This window comes from Mytilus edulis, chromosome 14, assembly GCF_963676685.1.
Source record: "Mytilus edulis chromosome 14, xbMytEdul2.2, whole genome shotgun sequence".
Lineage (NCBI taxonomy): Eukaryota > Metazoa > Mollusca > Bivalvia > Mytilida > Mytilidae > Mytilus > Mytilus edulis.
The window spans coordinates 6192601-6218172 of NC_092357.1; the positions used below are offsets into that span (position 1 = coordinate 6192601).

General features: G+C 30.1%; 1 protein-coding gene across 1 annotated transcript in view; it reads right to left on the reverse strand.

The window, feature by feature from the left end:
- Positions 1-25572, reverse strand: part of LOC139503588 (tensin-3-like) — a gene marked incomplete in the record, with an annotated part of 200094 nt that overhangs the window by 14639 nt on the left and 159883 nt on the right. The window contains 10 exon segments of the mRNA XM_071293389.1: positions 6737-7163; positions 7837-8034; positions 9191-9352; positions 11000-11050; positions 14373-14396; positions 14886-15063; positions 16471-16539; positions 17742-18076; positions 19677-21080; positions 22298-22507. Of these exon segments, the coding sequence (XP_071149490.1) occupies positions 6737-7163; positions 7837-8034; positions 9191-9352; positions 11000-11050; positions 14373-14396; positions 14886-15063; positions 16471-16539; positions 17742-18076; positions 19677-21080; positions 22298-22507 (3058 nt within the window).

The window sequence follows — 25572 nt, forward strand, 5'->3', positions numbered from 1 at the left end:
TCAGCTGGCCCCTAAAATATGCATAATAGTACAGTGATAATGGACGTCATACTAAACTCCGAATTATACACAAGAAACTAAAATTTAAAATCATACAAGACTAACAAAGGCCAGAGGCTCCTGACTTGGGACAGGCGCAAAATTGCGGCGGGGTTAAACATGTTTATGAGATCTCAACCCTCCCCCTATACCTCTAGCCAATGTAGAAAAGTAAAACAATAACAATACGCACATTAAAATTCAGTTCAAGAGAAGTCCGAGTCTGATGTCAAAAGATGTAACAAAAGAAAATAAATAAAATGACAATAATACATAAATAACAACAGACTACTAGCTTTAACTCTAGATACCATATCTCTTAATTGTTTCAACAGCATTAAACAATTTACTCATTTTCCTTGACATATATTGGTATCCAGTACCATTGTATATTATAGCAGCAAAATAGTGCTTACTGATATTTTATTATTGTTTGTGGATAACTCATTTTTATGAATTTAACCTCAAATGGTTATATGTAAACCACAATTTATTTACATGTATTAATTATTATTTGTCCAAGGGCAATAACTCAATTTTTTTATAATTTGTTCAAAACATTTCATGAATATAACCCTAAAAAATATGACGACATGAGATAATAACAAAATAAATAATTTCCTTATAATATCTATTTCTGAGGGGTATAACTTCTTTGAATGGCGCTGCACTAATTTTCAAATTTGTCTAAAACATTACTAATACAACCTGATATAAAATTTTATGAAAATGTAGGCAAGAATTGTACTTATGAAAGCTCTTATACAAGACATCTGAGGGACAGCAGATGAATTCTATCAGAGGCCCCCCCTCCCCCACTACAAATTTTGTCTACTTTGGGGGCCAGTGGCTCCCTCTCCCACTTTTAGAAATCCTGGATCCTCAGGTTGCATGGGGGATCATTAGACAGATAGTGGGGCAGGGTCTTACAGAGGTCAAGTGTTTAGATATAAGGAGATGTGATATGAGTGCCAATGAGACAACTCTCCATCCAAATAACAATTTAAAAAAGTAAACCATTATAGGTCATTAAGGTACAAAGTGTTGGCTCACACCGAACACCAAGCTTTAAAGGGACCAAAACATTACTAATGTAAAACCTTTCAAACGTGAAAACCTCATATATATGTTATCAATATTTCTAATTTCCTACTACAAAATGTCCCACCTCAATTGTTGCATGCTTTTATTTTTTTGAAACATTTACCAATGCTACTGCTTTAAAATTTGAACCAAAAAAAAAATGGAATTGTTTGTGTTACTAAATTTAAAATTATTCAAATCTTGACCTAGAACTGTTATAGCATATATAGATAACGCATGACTCTCCTACAATTTATCTTAATTTATTTATAAATTATTTACTTAAAAGGTAAACACCTAATTTATTACAATAAACATGAAATTGAGTACAAATTAATTTTACCTTGAGATTGCAGACATCAAACTTAAAAATCCTAAACAGCAGTCGTCAAACTTAAAAATCCCACTTCTGAATTAAGCCACAATTTATTTTTCAAGGAAAATGATTTATTTTCATGTACTTGTAAATTGTAAATAATTGAACTATCAATGTTCAGATCAAGGACAATCAAAATAAAATAATTGGTACAAATAAGTTAACATGAGGCTCCATAAAGGATATGCTTAAAATTTTTAATGATCACCCAACCATGCAATCTTTAACCTCTTCAAATAAATTGTTTGAAATAAAAATCCTTATTATACAAAATATTATGAAATTTTATTGAGAATTTAACTTTACCTTGAAATGAATAGTATCATAAATTCCTAACCCCCTGAATAACTCATAACAATTTACCCCTCAGTGACCCTTAAAATGATGTTCTGGATTTTTTCGTTTACATTTAGTTATACATATCAATACATATTCTATGGCCGAAACGGTAAATTTATTGAAGAAATCATTTTTACTTGTCCCTACATCAAAGAAAACTTTTGAATCATAAAGTAGTAAAATTAATTCTATTTACCAACTGGATTTTCCCAAAACTTAGCCTGAATGTTAAAATAAAATTTCATTTCCTAGTCCATTATATAGAAGAGGTCATACAGTAAATTTGTTCATTTAACCTTAAATAGTAAATACTATTGACAATATTTACAAGAAAAGAACTTAGTTTACCAGTATTTGTGAATGGTGGATTAAAGAAGCTCACTTGACAAAAATAAACCCCTCATAACAGTTTTTGAAATAGTAGCCAGAGAATTATTTAAAGATCATCAAGTGGGTGAAATTACACATTATTACAGTTTTCTTGGATGAGTGATTGTATAAATCTCCTCAAATGTAAAACATAATAAGTAGCCATTTCAAATTTTATAATATGCACTATTCATCAAGTCCTTATAAAATAATCCTGACAATGGAACAAGCATAACTGTCTTTCAAACATAATAGTTTGACCAAATCAAAATTAACTGACTTAATCCACATTTTCTGATCAAACTAAAACTTTTGTTTTAATCCACCTTGAAAAAGAGCGGAAGATTTTCATGTACTCACTGTATTGTAACAGCAGCTCTTCAAACGAGAATCTTCCTTTTAATCACAAACTCTAATAAGAATGCTTTCAAAAACTACAAACCATTTAAACACATGGACTTTTCAAAGCCACAAGTTTTCACCATATAATCCATGAACTATTTAGTGTCTATATAGACCAGCTGTTAATAATCTATATTTTACTTATAACAATACACAGTATATATGTATGTATGACTAACACTTATAGTCAATTGACAGTTGCACTGTTGACAAACTGGCAAATTAATTATAATATCTCTCATTCAGGTCACTCAAAGACATTGGAACATGTATGATTATCATAGGGAGGGAATATATTAACTTCAAAATGTCAGAATATTGGTCGTTAGACTAGTAGTCTTGCGCACTCCAATGTGTTACACTGAAAAAAAATCTTATATCCTGGGAAAGAAAGATGTGTAATGTCCAGTGGCAAATATTTAAGGCATATTTTAGGACTAGATTGGCAAATGATTTTCAAAGCCTACTTTGACATACAGAGCAAGTCTTTTTTTTCAACTAGTCAATAATCAAATCTACACACAAGACCCTATAAGTAGTACAATTAAGTACAGTACTGGGAAAAAGTGTTTATTGGATAAAATTGAGAATGGAAATGGGGAATGTGTCTAAGAGACAACAACCCCACCATAGAGCAGACAACAGACGGACCGTATGTATGTACTTGAGACTCAAAGGGCTAAAAAAGTTATAAAACAACTAGGAAATAACCAGTATTGCACATTTCATATTATTTGGTGGATACCAGTTTTCAGGGATATACTGGGAATGTAAAACCACTAATAAGGTGTCCATCAAAGTACAAATTTTCAACAGACATGTTTGAAGACTTAATGGCACAACCACAAAATCACAAATATACAACTTTTCCTCAATCCACAAAAATAAGTTACAAGTACAAAAAATCAATGAACCCACTAAGTAACGAAAAAGCAAAATATTTTTGTGCAACAATAAGAATAAAGTTGCACTACGGTTGAAGTGAGGACCTTGAACCAATAGTTAACAACATCCTGTTCTTTCTTTGATCTTTTAAAATATATTTCTAAGGCAAAATATTATTAAGTTCCATGTTGTACTGAAAGACTGCCTATTTAATTCAGAACTTCATAATATATTTAAGGGTATTTGAGAATGATTGTGGCTGGATTGATAAGATAGGGTCAGGTTGTATAGACATTTGAAATAAATGATTGTAAGAGTTGCACTATTTTTGCAATTAGAATTTGAAAAATTTCATAAAAGGGGTGTTGTTTGTCTACCCCTCACCCTTCTACCAGTACCAATCATGCTTGTTTGATTGTTGAATAATAGGAAAAATAGAAAATACTACAACCAAAAAACTCTTACAAAATAATTTAAAATCATGTGAAAGTTTTAAGATGAATAAATTATAAATTATTGGTCTACTAACATTTCTCTTAACAACTGTATATGCCAGAGCCTTAGAGGCAAATATTTGTACAATACAATACATTAAGATCATAATATTTAAAATAGAATATATGGTCCCCATTAGTTCAACGCAGGTCTTTAAATTCAAATACCTTTAATGTAAACATAGATCATTAAACATCAAAACAATATTCAAATTTTTTAAAAGTTCAAAAAGTTACGCCAAACATTTTTACACAAGTCCGATTTTTTAAAATTGTGCAATGCTATAAACAAATAATTCTGATTTACCTTATGGAGATTAACTATCCAGTATTATTATTTTATAGCGGCAATATCCAAGTCACATGTTGAGAAAATCTAGATTACGATTATGCCCCCTGGTAAACTATAAACATCCGCAGTTACTACCTAAATACCACTCGACTCTATAAACGCTACCTTAATCCCTCAGGTAATAATGTTATTTGCATAAATGTCAAAGGTAAAAGGATGTCGTCTTTGATAAAAAAAAACAAATACCATGTGTGGCTGACAGCTAGTCCTGATCAGTTAGTGCCTCTAAACATCACAGGTACATGTAAGAAATGAATCTTTATTTACTTTAGATGTATTACACCTCTCAAGACTATGAAATATACCTGATGGATTAGCGACAGACTACAAAGGCTTCAGATAACGATCATTTGTACATGTATTTGATGTTTTTTTTACCTTTTGTACATATTTTTGATTTATATAAATAGATAGTAGATAACAAATTTTCATTCATAAATCTTTTTTTTACAACAGACAATTTGTCTTTTTATAAAGTAAATATTTTTTCAAATGGAAAAAGTATCGATGACAATAAATATTGTGTATTTGCTAAAGGATCTTTTCTTTGGTAACTTTTTTTCTTATGTTTTTAAATTTCCAAAGTCACAGGTACACGTAAGAAGTGAAGTCTTATTTACATTTGATGTATTACACCTCTCAGTCTGTGATATATCTCTGATGGATTAGCGACAGACTACAAAGGCTTCAGATAACGATCATTTGTACATGTATTTGATGTTATTTTTTTATACCTTTTGTGTATAGGACTATTAGGTATTTGTGATTCATTTAAATAGATAGTATAAAGAGAATACAGATAACAAATTTTCATTCATAGATATTTTTTTACATCAGACAATTTGTCTTTCAAAAAAAATCTATTTTTCTACTTGAAAAAGTATCAATAACAATCAATATTAAGTATATTTACCTAATTACAATGGAAAGAATATGATATCTTGTAAAAGTACAAACCAAAAGTCTAAACTCTTTTGATGGAAGGTTCCCTTGACCTTCTATCAAAAAAAATCCTGTACTCTGCAACCCCCCCCCCCCCCCCCCTCCTTTTTTTTTTTTTTTAAATCAAAATGTTTTTTAATTTCTTTTTTGTCTTGCAATTTTTTTTTATCAAATTTCAAAAAAGCTTTTAAATTTAAAAGTATTAACCTTGCATTTAAAACTGTGAAAATTAAACTACCTTACAAGGGGATAAGGCCGTAATCAACAATGTGGCATGGTAGAATCTATATGTAACAACTACCGGTAATTAATTTAAAGGTATATAGGGGTATGTTATAAATGGATTGTACAATGAAACACACCTTTGCTAAAATTTTATATATAATTAGAGTATTATCTTCTCGATAACAGGTTGATTTTTTTTTCAATTAATCAAGGATCATGTATACACATCCATTGAACATTCCTTTCCCACACAAAACCTTCATTTCTAATTTTGTAGGCCCACATCTTATAAAGATAAATATCATATTTAAAGAAATGCATAACTTAATTTCATCAAGTTGAAACTGATATTAATTTTTATTCAAATATTCCCAGTTAATTTGTGTATTCGTTATTATAAAGTTCTTTGAAGTTATGTGGTAAACATGAATACATTTTATATTTGAATTTTAATTATATTTTCATTGAGGCACTTTTAAGGCGACATCTTTTAATATCACACATCACAATTTGAGTCTTCATTTAATTATTCATAATATCTATTGTAATCTAAGCCTCTAGGTCATGTTGCATTTTCTGAAGGACTTTATGACAATATTTAGAAACTAGATTTTGGAAGACCTAGTGGAAAAGATAGGACATGATTAGATTTTTGACATGGCCTATGAAGAGAAAAGTAATTTTGTGCAATGCTTTTTATGATTGACACAATTAATTTTGATACATCATTTATATATGAACTAAATCTTTTAAAAGATCTGAAGTCACAGTCAATATGTGTAAAATGTAGTCAATGAAAACAGATTATATATATAATAATAGAATAGAATATGTCACTGAAATTTACTGATCTTCGTGAAATGGTTAAAACAAGCATGCCAGTGAGATTTAAGAGTTATGTCCCTTACTCAAGATGTAACCAAAATAATTCAAGCCTGTCTCCTAATTGACCATCATACCTATACTTTATGAAACCATATCTTTAGGAGAGATAGCCAATCAGCTTGCTCTTCAATTTTATGCCAGACATTCAGGCCTGTATGCAGCTATTACATATCAGCAGAATATAACTTTGAATTATTCAGCTTACCTCAAAAGACGGAATATTTAGCAAATATAACACTGTTCTTACCTTCCTGCAGAAGAGGGACCACTATGTATATTAACACCTGAAGTATTCAGAATAGCTTAAAAGATCGAAATATTTAAAGAATATAACACTGTTCTTACCTTCCTGCAGAAGAGGGACCACTATGCATATTTCCTTGTCTTGTATCCACATGGAGAGTTCCACCATTTTGCTGTGAACCCATGGTACCAAACTGTTGTTGATGTCCTGAGCTCATTGTACTGAAGTTCTGTGAACCAGCTGTGCCAAACCTATCTTGCTGTGAACCCATTGTGCCGAATCTTTCTTGCTGTGAACCCAATGTTGTGAACCTACTAGTTTCTGGCTGTGAACCCATTGTTCCAAACCTATCCTGTGAACCAGTAGAACCCATTGTATGGTATTTGTCATGTGATTCCGTGCGATATGATTGGTTGGAACCTAAAGTATTAAAACCTTGTGGAGATTGGTTGGAACCTAATGTATTGAAACCTTGTGGAGAGGAAACCGAACCATGTGTTGAACTCATAGTGTTGAAATTAGATCCACCTATAAATAAGATATGGAATATTAATAAAATATAATTCAAATTGAATGTAATTCTTCTAGAAAGACACAACAATAACTGAAACTCTACTGATATTTGCTTATTTTTCGCAAATAAAAGACAAATCAATTTCCTATTTATTATAAAACATCAAACTTGATCCCATATGTATTCCAGTCTAAATTTTCATGTCAACTTTACAATTTGAACAATTTAATATATGTGTTTAAAAAAATAATGTCCCTTAATATTTGGCATGCATCTCTGTATTGTGTGCGTATTGTCAAAGAGATCCATGACTTTAGAGGAGATAGATGAAATTCTAATACAAAAAAGTTAACTCTTTACATTCTAATACATAGAAAGATAACTCTTTACCTAAATGAAATTATAATACAAAGAAAGATAACCCTTTACCTTGACAAAATTCTAATAAAAAGAAAGATAACTCTTAAACTTGATACAATTCTAATACAAAGAAAGATAACTCTTTACCTAGATGAAATTATAATACAAAGAAAGATAACTCTTTACTTAGATGAAATTCTAATACAGAGAAAGATAACTCTTTACCTAGATAAAATTCTAGTACAAAGAAAGTTAACTTTTTACCTTGATGAAAACTTTTCCTCTTTACCTTGATGAAAACTTATACAAAGAAAGACAACTCTTTACCTTGTTGATGTTGAATTGGTATATTCTGTGGTGGCATTCCTTCAATCATATTAACATTCTGCTGGGAACCAGTCCCGAACTGTTGACCTGGTTGTTGGTTGTAATGATGTTGTGTCTGGTATTTGTACTCGCGATGTTCTGTCTGCTGCTGTGTCTGTTGCTGCTGTTGATGTTGTTGATGATTCTGTTGATGGGTTGCTATAGAAACAAGAAAATGAAACATTGAAATCTTGCTATTGGTTTGCATTTGGTGTTTAAACCATGGTTCCTGGAACAACCTGAGATTTCACTGAAATTAAATGGGTCTTGTGTCAATGTGAGTAAGTCAAGAGATTAATCTATTCCATATACCAGTGCAGCAAACATATAAACTAACTTACCGAATTTAATGTGGATTCAAATTTGAACATAAAAAATAGGTCATTTGAAAAGTTCTTGGAATTGGAACAAAAGCAATTGAATCCACAGTTCAATGCTATGCAATCACCATTTATAAAGTATATCACCTTTTCTTATTAATGCTTAATGCAAATATTTTTCATTCACGATGCAGAATTCAGATACAAGATATTACACATGAAAATATACCATTATGCAAGTTGATGATCAAAAATTATTATTATTTAATTTTAAGTTAAATGCAAATCAAAAACAGAATTATCATTGTGGAAACTCCATTTTTCTTCTCCTTCTTTTAATTCCAGATTTCTGTGTAGTATGTACAGGTGCCTGATTGAGTAAGAGAGATTAATTCCAACCACCATATTTGATCATTGTGAGATTAAAAGACATCACAAAGCAGATACAGACTTGTCAGTCTTTGCAGTGCAATCACATGCTTAGATTTTTTGTTCAGGTGTCATGCATAAACCATAAACCCATGCTGTTTTTAAAAGCTCTTGTTTTTTTATTTCTATTTTTTTTTCAGACTTGCAGCATCAGTCATTAATTCTTTTGTTTCTGCAATGCATTAAAGTGCTAATGTGAAAAGTTTAAAGTTTTTGGTTATTTGCAACTAAAAGCTAATCTGATTAACTACAATGGCAAAAGCAATTGTCAAAAGAAAACCGTTTTTGCAGAAGAAAACTTGCAATATGCCTAAAAATGCTGAATTCCAAAGGCAAAAATCTACACTTGCCATTATATCATAAAGACATTTCCAAAAGTATCTTCAATCTTTTAATTTTAAAAGTCAGTTGGTTTTTCTTGTAAAATATTTTCACTAGATCCTGGCAAAATTTCAGCCAAATTATCAAACAGTCAAAATACTGAGTAAAAGTTTGAGCAAACTATAGCGGCCATTACAAGTTTCCGTCATTTTCTGACTATTTATGTTTGTCTATGTTAAATCTACCTGACTTCTGCCTTCTAGCAAGATCTTCAGGTATCGAGGCATAAAGTGGATCTGAAGTACGGTCCGACGTAGATCTTGTGATCTGTCGGCTCACAATGCGATTGTAATGCTCGTCTTTATCAAATACAGGTGGCGTTGTAGGTGACAAACTAGGCATGGAAGCTATTCAGTCACATGACAAAAAGCAAGATGCACATGTTAACATAAGTGTTAAGATTGACACTTAACTACTGTAGAAACATTATTATTCGTTAGATACCAATTTTGTGGAATTCATGGGTACAGGTGAACCCCAAAATTAAATCGTCAACGAATAACAAATGTTCTATAGGCTTGTATGCAGACCTTGGCAAAACCACAAAATTAATAATATCCATAAACACGCAAGTTTTCCTTTATCCACAAAAATTGGTACCCACGAAAAAAATGATTCCACAGTATTATTATTGTACAGCCATCTTTGAAAAAAAGCCTATTTTGTAAGGTGTTATGGTAAATTGTTGTTTAAATTTTGGAAACCATGCACACTTTCGGCTTTCTAAAAATAGTTTCATTTGTGTTGTAACATAGAAAAGCTGCTTGCAGTCTGCTAGATGTCTCGTTTTTAAGTGCATCTAATGTACTAAACATTGTACCTAATTTTTCTTTATTTTCATCCTCAAGATAGCCTACTTTTACCATAACATGCTATTTCTATAAATTATTTTGTATCAGGCTGTGTTTTACATGTATAATATAATGGCTATATATTATGTTTTAACTATTCCAATTAATATTAAAAGATTTAAATGTGATAATTTGAGAATGAAATCTATAAGTTCAAGAATGAAATGAATGAATATCAGACAAATAAAAAATAAATAAAAATAAATAAAACAATTTTTTTTAAAATAAAATAAAATTCACATAAAAAATAACGACAAAATGAGGATGAAAACATGAAACTATGAAACATAAGATAAACACAAATTACCCTGTTGCTACCCTGGAACTAACTTATTCTAATGAAAATATTTATTCAAATTTGGTATAAAAATCCAAAACAAAATTTGAGTACAGTTATCAAAATGATAAATTATCCTTTTTTTTCATTAAAAAAAAAATAAAATCTTCAAGTGAATTCAATTTTCTTCAAGGTCAAAGGACCTGGACATGATTAGTAACCATGGTAACAACAACACTGACAAACCAGACATGCTCACAAGGTGAAGGAAAACATAACATGCAAGTTAAGTTAAGATAGAGTCAAAGTTAAAGTGTGCTGTGAAGGTCTAAATTCTACTTTGCAAACAAACAAAACAGAGAAACACATAAACATAAAATTGTGGTCAAGATATATTATTGTTTATGCAAATAATCTTCATTTAAACATATTTCAATATAAACCCCCAGTATACCGGTATATAAATTAGTGAAACAAAAAATTCAATCTATAGACTTATTACAGAAATAAATTTGACCCATTGCCATCTGCTTTACCAAAAATTTAGAAGCCATGTATTAAAATATACTGTGGGTCTATCTTTTTAAGAGTTATTTGTGTGGATCATGGAATGAATGTATTTTCATGAATACCCAATTGGTTAGTTTTCACAGAGTTAAAGAAGAACCCTTTGCAAAATATACTTTTAATAACTACAAAATCAATGAAAATTACTATCCCATGAATAACACTTTACCCTCAGTACATTTCTATACCAGTTAATGTCTGTCCAAATTTGTAAACAAATCCCCCTTTTTATTAAAACAGGTTTTAACCAAATACATGTATAATTATAGCGTGAGAGATAAAATGAGAATAATATTTACCTTGCATTGTATAGTATGGTGATCTTGGAGTAATTGGAAATGGAGGAGTAACTACAACCGCAGGCAAAACAAAATAAAATACACATGTCATTACAAAACATCAAAAACCATCCAGGAGATCAAATGCATCCTTGTTGTAACACTGTTAACTTGCAGTAAAAGTGCACATAAACTGTTTATGATTTGTATGGTCAACGAAAGTTACATTTCTCGTTTCAAAATCCTTTTTTGTTGTGGTCCCAATAAAATTCAGTCCATTCACAAAAATGTTAACATAATTGACATAAAGAAATGTTTTCTTTCACTTGCAATAATAAGAGATGTATTTCTTACAAATCTACCTCATTAAAGATATTTCTCAAATTTCTAACAAATGTGACAGTTAAAAAACAATCTGTTTTAAAATATCTTTAAAATTTTTCGATATATTTAATTTTGTGTGAAATACAATAAGTTGAAAAGTTTAATCTTTTGAAATCTTTTTAATCTATCAATCATAATTAACAAGTAAAATAACATGAAACGTTTAAGATGAATAAATTAAATGCACTTTTACTGCAAATTAAACCATACACAATCATTCAATGAAATCTAAACGACCAACAAGGAGCGTAAAACATTAATAATTATATGTATCAATTCCATACAATATATACCTTTATTTCAATCATAAAAGAATTTTAAAACAATTTCTATACTTTTTCAAATTGAGGGCTATTTGTAATGTATCTTTAGTTTGAGGATAAATATTTTTTTTTTCCCACCTTAATAATTCTTGGTAAGTAAAACGAGGTATATATGGTAGGTGTTGTTCAATTCATTCATTTTCAACCAATGATCATTCATTTTTTAAGTTTCAAAATGATGTAATCTTTACTGTTCTCAGTTTTAAATACTGTGCATATTTTTAAATATGTTCTATGGCATTGGTAGTTTGTTTAAGACTTATGAGTTTTGATTTCCCCTTAGTATTGTTGGCCACACTCGTAAAGACTTTTGAAAGACCTTACGAGTCCCTTGTATGTTATCATAAGTTGTATTTTTGGCTCTGTTGGACAGCTTATGTTTCTACACACTCAAGGTGACCCCTTAATGTTTTTTAATGGGTATGATTACACCATTTTGAAACTTTTAAAACTATACAAAGTTAATAGATGATATTTAATCACAAGTATTCACGCAACGTTCATGCATACTACTGCAAAATAAAATGTCTAATTTTTACTTTCTTCATTTAACATATAAGATATATATATATAGTTAACTATGTTGAAATAAAACCTCTTGTTTTGACTGACCATCTGAGGCCACCTGTCGATAGTGATAAATTAACCTGTGCCAGCATCTGTTTCATCCCAAAAAAATCTTCAAGGTCAAAAAGGGAAGGTTAAGACAGGTCAATATTTAATAGTGTAGCACATCAGTTGTTATATATATAATAACCTTGATAGTTATGGTAATTGCAAGTGCTCATATTACCAAAAAGTCACCTGTTTCTATACAAACATAAAAACAAGTGACAATAACATGTGACATAGGTATTATCCAATCGTGAGCATCATTTTAACAATTGTACACAACAGTTGAAATTGATATTTTTTTCAACAGTTTTCTATATTCTTAATCTGGTGCTTTAGTTATTCACAATCATTTAAAAAAAAGAAAGTTCACATATTAAATTGATGTGTAACCGTGAAAACACAAAACAAACTGTCCATAGAAATTCTCATTTTCCGTTAGAGGATGTCTTAATGTCTTCAGACAAACAGCATATAAAGACCAATATCAACTGTCTTCTTCTAAACTATTATCAAATTTCACTTTTTTTTTCTTTTTCGTATTAATAAATACTAATTAAATAAAATAAAGGAATACTTTTCTACATCTTTGAGAAGTAAAATTTACCTATGGACAGTTTTTTATCGGCAAATTTCACAAAGGAAAAGATATTCAGTCATTCAGGGAAAATTTCAGAATGTAAGGTTGAAGAGTTTCTTATTCAAGGACAGAGTTCAAAAGTAAGACATGATTTTTAGTTTCTGTTTTGCAGGAAATTGTCTTTAAAGTCTTCATACATGCAACATTCATGATTTTTGGTATAAAATTGCTTAGACTAAATAAAATTATCACTGAACATGCAAATATGAGGTATGAATGCTTTTTTCTTCATTTGATTATCTCCCTTAGATCAAGGTTTTGTTTTGTAGAGTCAATTAATTAAGTTGATTTAAACTAGGAAAACACTTAAAAATACATAAATTCAACTTAAAAAATGATGAAATATTCAATTTCCATTCCATAAAACAAATATAAAATCACTTTTTTTGTGAAAAAAAAAAAAACAGGCATTCAAACATTAACACAGTAAATATTGAAGACTTTGTTTTTGAAATTAAACTACAATACGAAGACAACATTTACATGCAAGTCTATGACTTAAACTCTGATAAAATAAGGCAGACAAAAAGGTTAAGGACAACATTTGTTATTTACCATGCAGATCTCTTACGGATCCCAGTGACAACCGTCGGACTTTCTGATGTACCGACTGTATAACTTGCTCTGTTAGCGCCAAATATAAACAAATAGCATTTAGAAAAAAAATCGGCTAATATCTATCTTTTATCGGTAACCGTAAGTTTTTAATATATTTTTCATTTGAATATTAGACAAAGTAAACTTTAACACTTATGCTTAAATTGTTTTTTTAAACACTTAAATATAGTCCTTTCATTATAGTGTTTTAAAAATTCTCTTAAACAATTCTTAGCTGTCTCATTTTTTTATAGTTATTACTACTTAACTATTTATTGAAAATTAAATTAATCATTAAAATCAAATACTTCAAAGTTAATCTTATTTTTATTGTGTATAATATGCATCGCCTGCACCAATTACAGATTTTAAGTTAAAAGTTCAGATTACACTTGATTTGTACCGTATGTTCTAAAAATTTTTGAAACTATGATAAAATTGAAAAAAAATTTAGAGTATAAAAACGCTCTTACTCATTTTATCACACATTTTGGGATGCTATTAGATAAATTACTTTTGACAGTTATCTTATAAACTGAATGTACTTTTTAAAACTTGGTCTAGTAAAATAATTAGTAATTGATGCATTACCTTAAAAGCAATTCAGATTATCTAACAGATATTATCTGCCCCCAAAAATAATAAGCACAAAAATTTTAGACAAAAAATTTGTTAATCTGATTTTTGTTATTTTCCAAGGCAACTAATTTCTAATTTCGAACAAAACAAAATAAAAAGCAATCTGTTAAAAAGTCACGTGCCCCATGTGCAAAGCTCAAATTTCCAAAACCGAACTAAAAACATAACAAAAATAACAAAATCATACTTGGCTACTTACAATCATCTAATTTATCAAAAATGTCTGAAATTTTATATAACATAAAATTCCAACTAAACTCAAAAGTTCTAAAAATGCAAATATATGTATCACCCTTTTTTTTAATTCTTAAATAATTCAAAGGACAAAAAAAAAAGGAAAAGTAAAAATTTCTTAAATTTACCAATTATTTTTCCAAAAAATATAAATGCAAAAACTATTGCCTTTTATAAAATATTTTAAAGGGTCAAATCAAATAAGAAATTATATCAATTTTAATAAATCTAGCTATAGAAGTTTCCTAGATATATAATTGTAAGATGACTTTTAAACTTCAAGCCAAACTAAATAAACTTAAATAAATGAAAGTGTTTCCTATTGCAAAATGTATATATAAAAATATAAAAATAAAATAATAATTTTTTTTTTTTTTTTTTTTTTCCCAACATAAATTTTTGTGTGTGTGTTTTTACAGTTACCTCATACCATACTATTTTTATTCTTTCATAATCTTCTGTTAACAATGAAACGTACCTGCTGTTGACACTGGGCTAACAGGGAAGCTCGGTGTAGTAGATCTTGGCAGAGTACCAGTTTGTATCCCTTCTGGTTCCAATGGTTGCATGCCAGGACCAATGGGTCTCAGACTAAATCTATCTTCCTCCACGACGTTGATATGTTTGGGACGTGGAGCAGCTATTTCTTGATGCTGCTACAAAGTTAGATTTCAGAAATTTAACACAGACATAAAACAATAAAATTATTCAATCAGAAAGATCGAAAAATAGTTGACGATTTTAAAATAAGAATATGGAAAATATTTTCCAGTTGACCTTGATAGATAGTATCCATTTAAATATTCTGACGGAACATAAACAAAAAACATTTGTGATAAAATTTCAAAATATTTAAATGGTCATTTTAGACTTTTGCATGAAGTGAACAGCATTTCTAATTTTGATATTTACTATAGTACTTTGTTAAAATTAAATTAAATTGTAACAGAAATAAAAATACTGTGTTGTATTGTCCATGGGAATTAACCTTTTTCAGTAAATTGAATAAATATAGTTTTCAAAATCTTTAATTAGACTGTTACCCGAATGAGTAATTTCTCTTCTGGCTATAAAAAAAGTTTTAAAGGAAAACAAAACAAGGTAAAAACTGCACAAAAGTTATAAATTATGTCTATATACCAATTAACATATGTACAATTCAAATATATAAGAAAATATGAAGTCCTTGATATTTATACTGTTACCAATACAGATTTGGTTAAAATAAAATTCAAACATGTTTGTGAAAAAAATATTTTTAAATCTATTGTTTGTGTGAAATGGCAGATTATTTTTTTAAACCAACAGTCCAATAAAGAAAATAAAATATTGTGTCAGGGGAGATAATCATGCTCACAACAACAACAAAAAGGAAAGTTCATGCTCTTTCAAAAATGGGAGAATTTAAGTAAAAAAAGATAAAACATGCTTAGAATACCCGAGTATATTTAGATATACAAAAATGATGTGAATATTATACACATTCATAATCAGTAAAATATTATAAATAAGTATATCCATATATTATTAGGATTTATGTATATATAATTATATATCTTGATAAAAATGTCTGATGAAGCTTATTATGTAAGAAATTCTTTTGGTAACAATATTTATAGAACAAGATTTCCTTTCTGACTTACAAAATTATTTTTTTTAAGGAGAATCCATGCTTTTTTGAATTGAAAAAGATAATAAGAATTTGAGTTGTCTACCCTTACAGTGAGTTGCTTCCCTTCCCTTCCCTTCCCTTTTTCCAATCTGTTAATTATAAAACATTTCTAGGATCAGGTTGGTTAACAATATTATTTTGCAAATTAAAATACAAATTGTATAACCTATCATGAAGGATGTATTTTTCATAATTTTTTCAGACTATATATTATCTGCTCATGTAGGAGGGTGCTACACTCAAGTTTGGACAGACAACTCATCAAAATCATATAATTAAAGACATATAATAAAAGAGAAGATTTTTAGATTAAATTTAAAAAGATTAAAATATCAAATTATAAAATTTAAATGCCGTATTGTTTAGAATGAATTTCCATGCTAATGTCTACCTCCTCTTCAGAATATTTGCTCATTAAAAACAAAACTTCGTCGTCTAATTCTGAATCCTGGATTTCACTCTTAAGTTGTAAAAGAATATTTCATTGTAAAATTGTAAACCGAATAATGTAAACAGTTCTTTGATCTATAATTGTTAAGTTTTAATACATTGTGACTTTGATAGAAAGTTGTCACATTGGCACTCATACCACATCTTCTTAGCTATATTTAAATTGTAAACTAACAAGAAATATTGTAAATATCTAAATTTACTGGCAAAATTATTTCGATAAAATTTTCTGATCATCTTATGTTATTCATAAACTTGCAACCTAGCACTAATATACAATGCCCTAAAGAAAGATTTTATTCCTTCAACTTGCCTACGAACTACAGTACTGCAGTTTACCAATTAGAAAAAAAAATAATAATCTATATTATAAGTCACTGTAGAAATTTAAGTTACAACTAATATACAAAGGGGTATAATTAAATACTATTGATGCAAGTTAGTCACAACATCTAATTATAATTAAGATATAAAAATATTACCAATTCTGAAATAAATTGGGGTATTAAATGAAATGAAATTATAATAAGAATAAACAATTCATAATATCCCATTTGCTGTTTTTCATCATTTGCCAAATTTATTTTCAGTCTTATGTTAATAAGGAGATTAAATTACCCATTTCTATTTTTTAACTTTCACTAATTCATTAATGTACTTTTAACAGCTAATGTGAATATTTTGAATAGTTTACAGACATACCACAAAGACTTGTTAATAATTCTGACTTATCTCCCTTTGGTCTGCTTTGATAAAAAAAATCAACAATAATTCAATCTTTACTTTTATATGATTAAGTTTGAATTGTTATTGTGCAAAAAAACATTTCTTTTTCGTAGCAATTTCTTGGTCTTGTTGAAACACTGGTAGCAGTTGTGAATGTATTAAATATCACTTCAGCTTATTCAATATCATCTTTACACTGGAGAAAAATACTCTTTTGTGGTTACTGAAATAATTGATAGGGCAAATTTCTTGCATTTAAGGTCACCTACAATATTGACAGGCTAATTTTTTTTCGGTTGTTTAGTTTAATATGATTTTTTATAATAAGACTTTTCCGATACTTTTAAGGTCAGTCTTTGTTATTGAGTAAAATTGAGAATGGAAATGGGGAATGTGTCAAAGAGGCAAAACCCCTACCAAAGAGCGGAAAACAAGGTCAGTCTTTGTGATATGTTTAAAATGAAAATAAATAGTATAAATACATACATCTACGATTACATGCGGGGAAACATTATCCCATGATGGTGACATGCTTCGTGGCTCCTCGTTACTCACTGTATCCTGTTTCTGCTGGTTATGCGTCTCAAATGTTCTGGTTTCATATTTTCGTGTTACTCTCTGGGTTTGCTCTATCTTTTGGAATCCCTGGTTTCCTGTCTGCGGTTGTTGTGGTTGTTGGTTTTGAACTTGCCATGTTGGTTTTGTTGCGATAATTGAATTGGATGCGGCTTGTAACGATTTTTCAAGTTCATCCAATGACCTTGTTTTGTCAATTTCTGTTTTTTCCGTTCTTTCGACTGTATTTGTTCGATGATGTTGGACTGCAATATAAATGGAGAAATTGAATATGATAATATACAAGAACAATTTCATCACAAAATTAATATAAATAAAAACTTTACAATGTTCAATTTGAATTTGACAGAAGATTTCAATCTTTTTATTAATTTAAAATCTTACTATTGAATTGCATTCATTATATTTACACAATACTTATCTTTTCTATGAATAAATAAATTAGCTAAGCAACTTTACGGAAATTCAATTTCTTTTTTTGTTTTGGTACATGTAACATATTTGATTACTGTAACTTAGCAATATTGTACATTTGACAAACTAGCAAGCTTGAGGCTCACTTAGAAAGCCTTTTAAATGTGTTAAACACATCATAGAAATCAATTTTGACACATTTTCATAGCAGTGAAATATATATATTTGAAATTGTGAAATATTAAAAGTGTCTGAATATATTGTAGAAAGTGAAAATGAACAATTTAGTGCTTTAAGCACAAAAAGCAATGTGATAAAAAATATTTTCATGCAAATTGAAGCTTTTTTGCATAAATTTGATTCATTCAAATTATGTAATATGGTTAATAAACAGAAAAAAAACATATTCATACAAAAAATCTTTGTTTTTTGAATTTTCAAAACTGAATGAATCAAGACTGTTAAACATGCAAATAAAATATATTAACAATCTGAAGAGAAAAAAACATAATATGATAAATAATAATTATATTTCAAAGAATAATTATTTCATGCTTAACAAAATCAGTCCTACACCAACAAAACTGTAAAGAAAACAGACAGTTTTAAAATAACAACCAAAAGACATAAAAGACATAAATAATATTCAGATTCTTCTTTGGAATTTGATAATTTCCCCAAACTTGCAAGTTTTCTCTTATGAGATTTAAAAATTAAAGAATCTGAAAAATCATTTCATTGTCTTTTAATCAAATTAAAAACATTCCATTCCAAAAAGCAAATCAAGACACATTACGGAGTTATCTCCCATTCAACTGTTAGAGAGAGAGAGAGTTATCTCCCATGTTCATTCTGTGAGTAGAAGCTCTAAACAACAAATCATGGCAGTTTTCAAAATCGCAAAATTTCGGCTCATTCGCAGCGGACATTCCAAAAAATGCATTCTATTTTTAGAACAAGTCTAGATAAGGGATTGCAGTCTATTCATAGTACAGGTCACAACATTGGAAGAGGAGGGAAACAGTAAAACACTTGAGAGATACAGATCAGATACAGATTAAAGTATGAATGAAGCAGACTATGGCATAAGGCTAGAAATGGTATTTAGACTTGTTTTTTTTTCTGTTGCCAAATTTTTCACAATGAAAGATAAAAAAATTCTTAGATGATAAAAACAATTTCAAATGAAAAAAAAAATTCACAAAAAGATTTTTTTTTTTTAAATTGCATATATCTAATGTTGTGAAATGGAAAAAAAATATATGGTAAAAATGTTATCAATATATATGAAAAGCAGCAAAAGCTAAAAAATATTTTAAATTAGTCATTCAATAAAAAGTATCAAAACATTGAATGCAAAATTACATAAATATTGTATAAAAAATAATGTGTATCTCTAAAGTGCATGGTTTTCGACAGGTCTAAACGTACCTGGCTCTGGATTATTATCTCCGGCAGTTCTATGGACGTAAACTTCAGTGATGTAATGAGATTTCTTATCCCCTTCTGGGAAATTTGTTTCTTGAATTTCCGTCACTTTGGTTTTTGTTGGAGAATATCTCGGAAGGCTCTTAGTGAAATCAGGTGACTGATCCCTTATGGTTTGACGAATTTCGTAATTAGATGTCTTTTGGACATTCTGTTGGTTGGTTGGCGAGAAGCTACGCCGTGATAGGGGAGGGGTTGTTATGGTAATTGTTTTGACTACTGGCGGCAGTATGACTTCAGACTGCCTATCGAAAGTAGAGTCAGAATTTTGACGATATGAATTTTGACCCTGAGAGGACTGCCATGAATTGCTTGAACTACTTGTTCTCGACCGTTGCATGTAATCTTTGCTACTACTCCTAAGTGGGGGTGAAACAGGCATATTTATTTGAATATTTGTCCTGGTTTGCCCCGGTGATGGGGGTGGTTTGTTAGATTCAGTTCTGTAGCTTGAAGTTGTATAGGAAGATTCACCTGTAGGGTACGTTCTCACTGGAGGCTCTGGAGATTTATCTGTCGAAAAAGTATGAGTCTTTTTCATGGAGTATGAGTAATTTCCCGTTGTGGGTCCATTGCTCATAGTCGGGGGTGGTGACATGTTTTGTTGAAATGAGGTCTGCATAACAGCTTGTTCATCGGCCTCATTTTGAGCACGTTTCGTAAAATATTTATTCTGTGCAGATCTTAATTCATCTACTAATTGTTTCTCCTGTTGTTGTCTCTCTTCTGACTTACTATCTTTCCGTTCCCGTAACTTTTGTTGTTGTTGCTGTAACCACGACGAGTTATCGGCGTCAGACCGTGAGTATGAGAATTGGTCACCATTCTGATGTTCGTAATCAGTCCGTACACTATAAGGTAATGTTGTAGTTTTAGACGATTCGGTTCGTCGAGCTAACTCTGGCGACGCTGGAGTATAGCTGAAGGCATTAGGAGGCACATATGTTTTACTATCATCGTTAAATGTTCTTGTTGAATAGGAATAATTTGTTTGTTGTTGTTCTGGCACTTTATAATTCACCTCTGCGGTACGATATGTCAGTTTCCCGTCTGGACCCCTTTCAGTATCATATGTCCTAAATGTTCGTGTATCGTTAGATGAAGAATGGCTACTTTTAGGGGGACTTTTAGGGCTAGTAACAAAAACTTGGTCATTTAACAAATCACTAAGAATCATATCGAGTTCCTTCTGTTCGTCCACAGTCGCTGCCTTTTTTGGCAGGGTACTTTGAGAACTATAGCTCGATTTCATTGTGTTGTTACTCGTACTATATCCCTGCTGTTGGACTGGTTCACTAGTACGTGCATGTGAGCTGTACTGACTGGTGCTCGTGTTTCCAACTAATCCTGAAAGAGAGGTATAAAATGAAACATTTAAAATATGAATTCTAAAGGTCTTATGAGATTAGTGTAAATGTGGTACTTCTATATAGGTTTTTTTCATGTTTCATAAAATAGAACCATCTCCATTGTAAAAGTATGGATACAATTAGGATTTATGAAGATATCAAACTCATTCTGTGTTGATTCAAAACTCCATAAAGAAAAGATACTTATTTGAACACTTTCAAAATATAGGAAATTTTACCTAAAACTATAATCAAATCAAATTTTCAGTTCCCTCTTTCACAAAGAAGCTTGTATGCTTGTTTTCTTTATGAAGCCATGAACTTGTTTCTTGTCAATGTTATTGTGACTGAGTTCTGGAGTCTCTTAAAGAGTTAAGAACTTCAAAATTTTGTTTGGTTGATTGAAGGTGTTAAAAGCCACTTTGAGCACTCTTGCAGTCTTGGCTATTTCATGGCAACCAGTTTTTATTGTTGGTGGAAGCTGTTATACCCAGTTAGAACCACCAGCTTCTCCTTAACCCGAATAATTCAGTCGCTCCCCTTAATCGATCTCTCCTACTTGCGAGGGCCTGAATTCCTTACACGATAAAAATTCTTCATGAATCCTGGATTTTGATTGGTGCCTTGTAGAAGAGGTGGCCAATCAGCAATTAGCTCTATTTTATCGAGATAGGTAAATCCCGAGCTAGTTCTGAATGGTTGATTGAAGATTTTTCATTGTCTATGCATTCAGGCGCTAATGTAGTAAGTGGAATATAACGACTGAATTATTCGGGTTAGCTTCTCCTCCAACATTCAGCAGGAAAACTGACATTCTTACAAATGCATTTAGTGATGATGATGATGAAGATGATAGATATGTGTTGTAAATTGTGGTAAACATAATAAAACAAAATAATAAACCAATGTCTTGTTTTTTAAAAATAAAATTACTTTCTATCAGTCTAAGTTTAGGATTCTAAAAAAGAACCAAGGAGTGATAGAAAATATCACAATCAAATTATCATAATCTTCACAACAAAGACTTAAAAAAAAAATCATAAAATGTTTGTTGGATTTTTTTGTTTGCTTTTTAAAACTAAGCTTAACAAAATAATATCCAATATGCTCAGTACCCCTACATCTTATGTACTGTTACAGAAAATACACTTGTGAAATGTTTTCAAGACATTGGTTTATTGTTAAAAACACACATGCAGGGAATAAAATTAATACCAGAGGAGGCTGAAATACCAGAATCCACGCTTGAAGCCTGTGAGCCATTTTGAAACTGTGTGTTGCCATTTTGTAAAATGGTTGAGTTATCGACAAATTCATGCTGTCGTTTATGTACTGTTGCATATAAGCTGCCATCAACTGGGCCCTCTGCATGTCCGTATGAAATTCGTGATGTTGCATTATGGGACATGGCCATGTCTCGCATATCTGAAAATTAGTAGCTACTACAGAATACAAAATTAAAAAAAACATGCATCTGAATAAGGTAAAAAGGAAATTGTATTCAGTTTATTATTCACTCTAGAGGTTGAAGTCATAAAACTTTGCTCAGTGCTCAGAGCACAAAAATCATGCTCAAAACATTAAAATCAAACATTTTGATTGGTTGATTTTGGAGTATGAGTACAAAAAACTGACTCGAAAGTTTTATGACTTCAAGGCCAGGTCTGACAAAATGTAGATTTTTTTTTCAGCAGTGAATTGTCAAACTGATTGCAATTTTAATCAACAAAAATAATACTAGCATCCAGGCAAAAAATGTGATTGGTAAAACTTTTAAAAAAGAATATGATTTTTGTGAACTTGTATATTTTCCTATCTAAAATATCTATTAGATTTTGGAATTTTTCACCCAATTATTTAAATATTCTCAAAAATTATTATATTTTTTACTTGCTCATGATGATGATGATGGTTGAAGTTTTTAATGACCTTGACTGGCTAAACACTTTTTAGTTTACATGCTCAACATTATTTTTAGATAATATTGAACTCTTCTCTTGGTCCATTCCAGAAAACAAGTCCATGAATAGGTATATTTCCTTTTTCCATTCCATAAAGAGGGTCCTGACTTTCTTTTAGCAAATGCCACAATGAATACACCAAACAATAACTAGGGCAAATTCATGACAATTTTACAAAAGCAAAACATTAATTAAGGTGTAAACAGTTTACTATCAACAGAATTAATCATAAAAATTCATTTATCATGTCATAAATCCTTAAATATCTCCTGGAGGCTGTATACACTTTGATGGTGATGTTATTACATATCAACACAGGGTTCATCAAAAGATGACAGAGGCTTCGAGCAACTTCAGTTTTAACAAAAGGTACTGTGTGTTCTATTAATATATACAATATTTGTACTACTATATAAATCTGTATATTGATGATGGAAGTTCAAGAATCAAAATAAACAATTTGACATACAAAATAATCATCAAAAAGAATGGTCACGGTGACAGCAACAACAACAAAAGTTACGAGAAAGGAAAGATACAGACAAGACATTTAGAAAATCAAGATACTGTTCAAACCAAGGACCGGAGAAAGAAACAAAAATCCTGGTGTATAAGATCAGAGAAAAGTTTAGAAAAAAAAACTCAGGTTTCAAACTTGGACATGTTGACAAGGTTGAAGGCAAAACTAATTTTCTTACAGATAAGAATTTTCTACAATTAGGATTTTAAAAACTATAATCATTTTTTCTTTTATTGTTCTGCAAAAAAAGATAATAGGGAACCTCTGCATGTTAATGGTAATCCAAGAAATGCAATACTTTAAATGCACTTACAATAAAAATACTCCCTTAGATCCTTATTGACTAAACAGACTCAATTTAACCACTGTATCATCATGATCATTCCCCTTTCTCTCAGTAGACAATATCATTAGACAATATTACAACATTATGTAACGTTTATTAACATCTATAATTAACAGACTATATACACAAACAACCACACTTATATGTGTAATCATAGTGTGGAGTCTATGCCAAAATCATCAATTAACGAGCTTTGGCATACACTCATTCTAATTGCTTTGTGAGAGAGAACACTCATAACTTCGTTGAAACATAGGCTTAAAATAGCTGCATTTTTTGCGCCTAAGATCTTTTTTTTGAAGAAAGATGACATTTTTTGCACACCACTCGTTAGCACCTCATGATGCAAAGTGATCCAATAAAGATTATCTTAACTCATACATGTATCATATCAATTAGTCTCAAGTAGAACTCATCAATTCAATGCTCAGACTATCTAAGTGTCTCTAGAAATCTAAGCCATTCCTATTTCTGTTTTTTTTCTTATAATCATTTAGGTATTTTAGAATGGCTTGGCCTATTACTTCCAATGCCAGTTTTCATATCCAAAATCCATGCACTATTTAGATGCATCAATTCCAGAAATTTCATCCTGTTTTTTTCATTTTTGTCTACTGATTAACTATCAATTAGCAATAAAAAATGCAATTGTTTCTGAATTAGCAGTTATGTCAAATCTTTTTATCATCTATTTAAAATGGGATAAACAACTTTTCACAAGATTTACCTGGAGGAATATAAACTGTACAGGTAGACATCCTGATATTAATTCCACTAATTCACAACATCAGTACTCCAAAAAAATATCTACATCCGAAACATTAATAAAACGTTGACAAAATCCTTCAGAAAAGTTAAAAGTTCCAAAACCACTTTATCTAAATCAAAATGAATTATTTAATTCCATTTTATTCCAAAAACTACATAATCTTCCTTCAAAAAATAATCTCTATTCCAAAACTTCCATTTTTTCCTTCAAAAAATAATCTCTGATCCAAAAGTACTGAAGAATTCAATCAACATCTATCCTCCAACAAAAGTAAGCAAACACATTCACCAGGAATTCCACAACAGCAAGATAACTGGTTTCATCCTAATTATTAAAGGTACCAGAGTAAACATATATTTTACAGAAGATATACATGATCAGAACAGGTCATCTGAGGAGTGACTTCTGCTATAAACACTATGATATAAACACACTGAGACACACAGCATGAAGATACTATGTATGATTGATCAACTTAATTAATCGCACATGTTTCTAATAATCTGGTACCTTAATAATGCAGCATTGTTTCTTAGTAGCTGCTCTTCATTGGAGAGGGCAACAAGTTTGTTTCTGTATAATTTTCACATCAATACAATGTTAATTACCTCAAAAATTCTAAATATTTTCAGAATGAGTACAGAAGGTTGAACCTCCTAAAGATTGGTTTATTGAGGGTGTTAACTACCACTCTCACTCTTGGTTAACTTATTTCATGGCCACCAGTCTATACAGAATAACCCTTAAAGAAGATCTACTCCATATATTGTGGCAGGGGCGAATTCTGGAAGGGGGACCCCCCCTCCCCCCCCCCCCCCCCCCCCCGAAAAAATAAAAATAAAATTAATTAAATAAATTGATAAGTATAGGTTGTCTTCAGCTTAATAGAAGAAT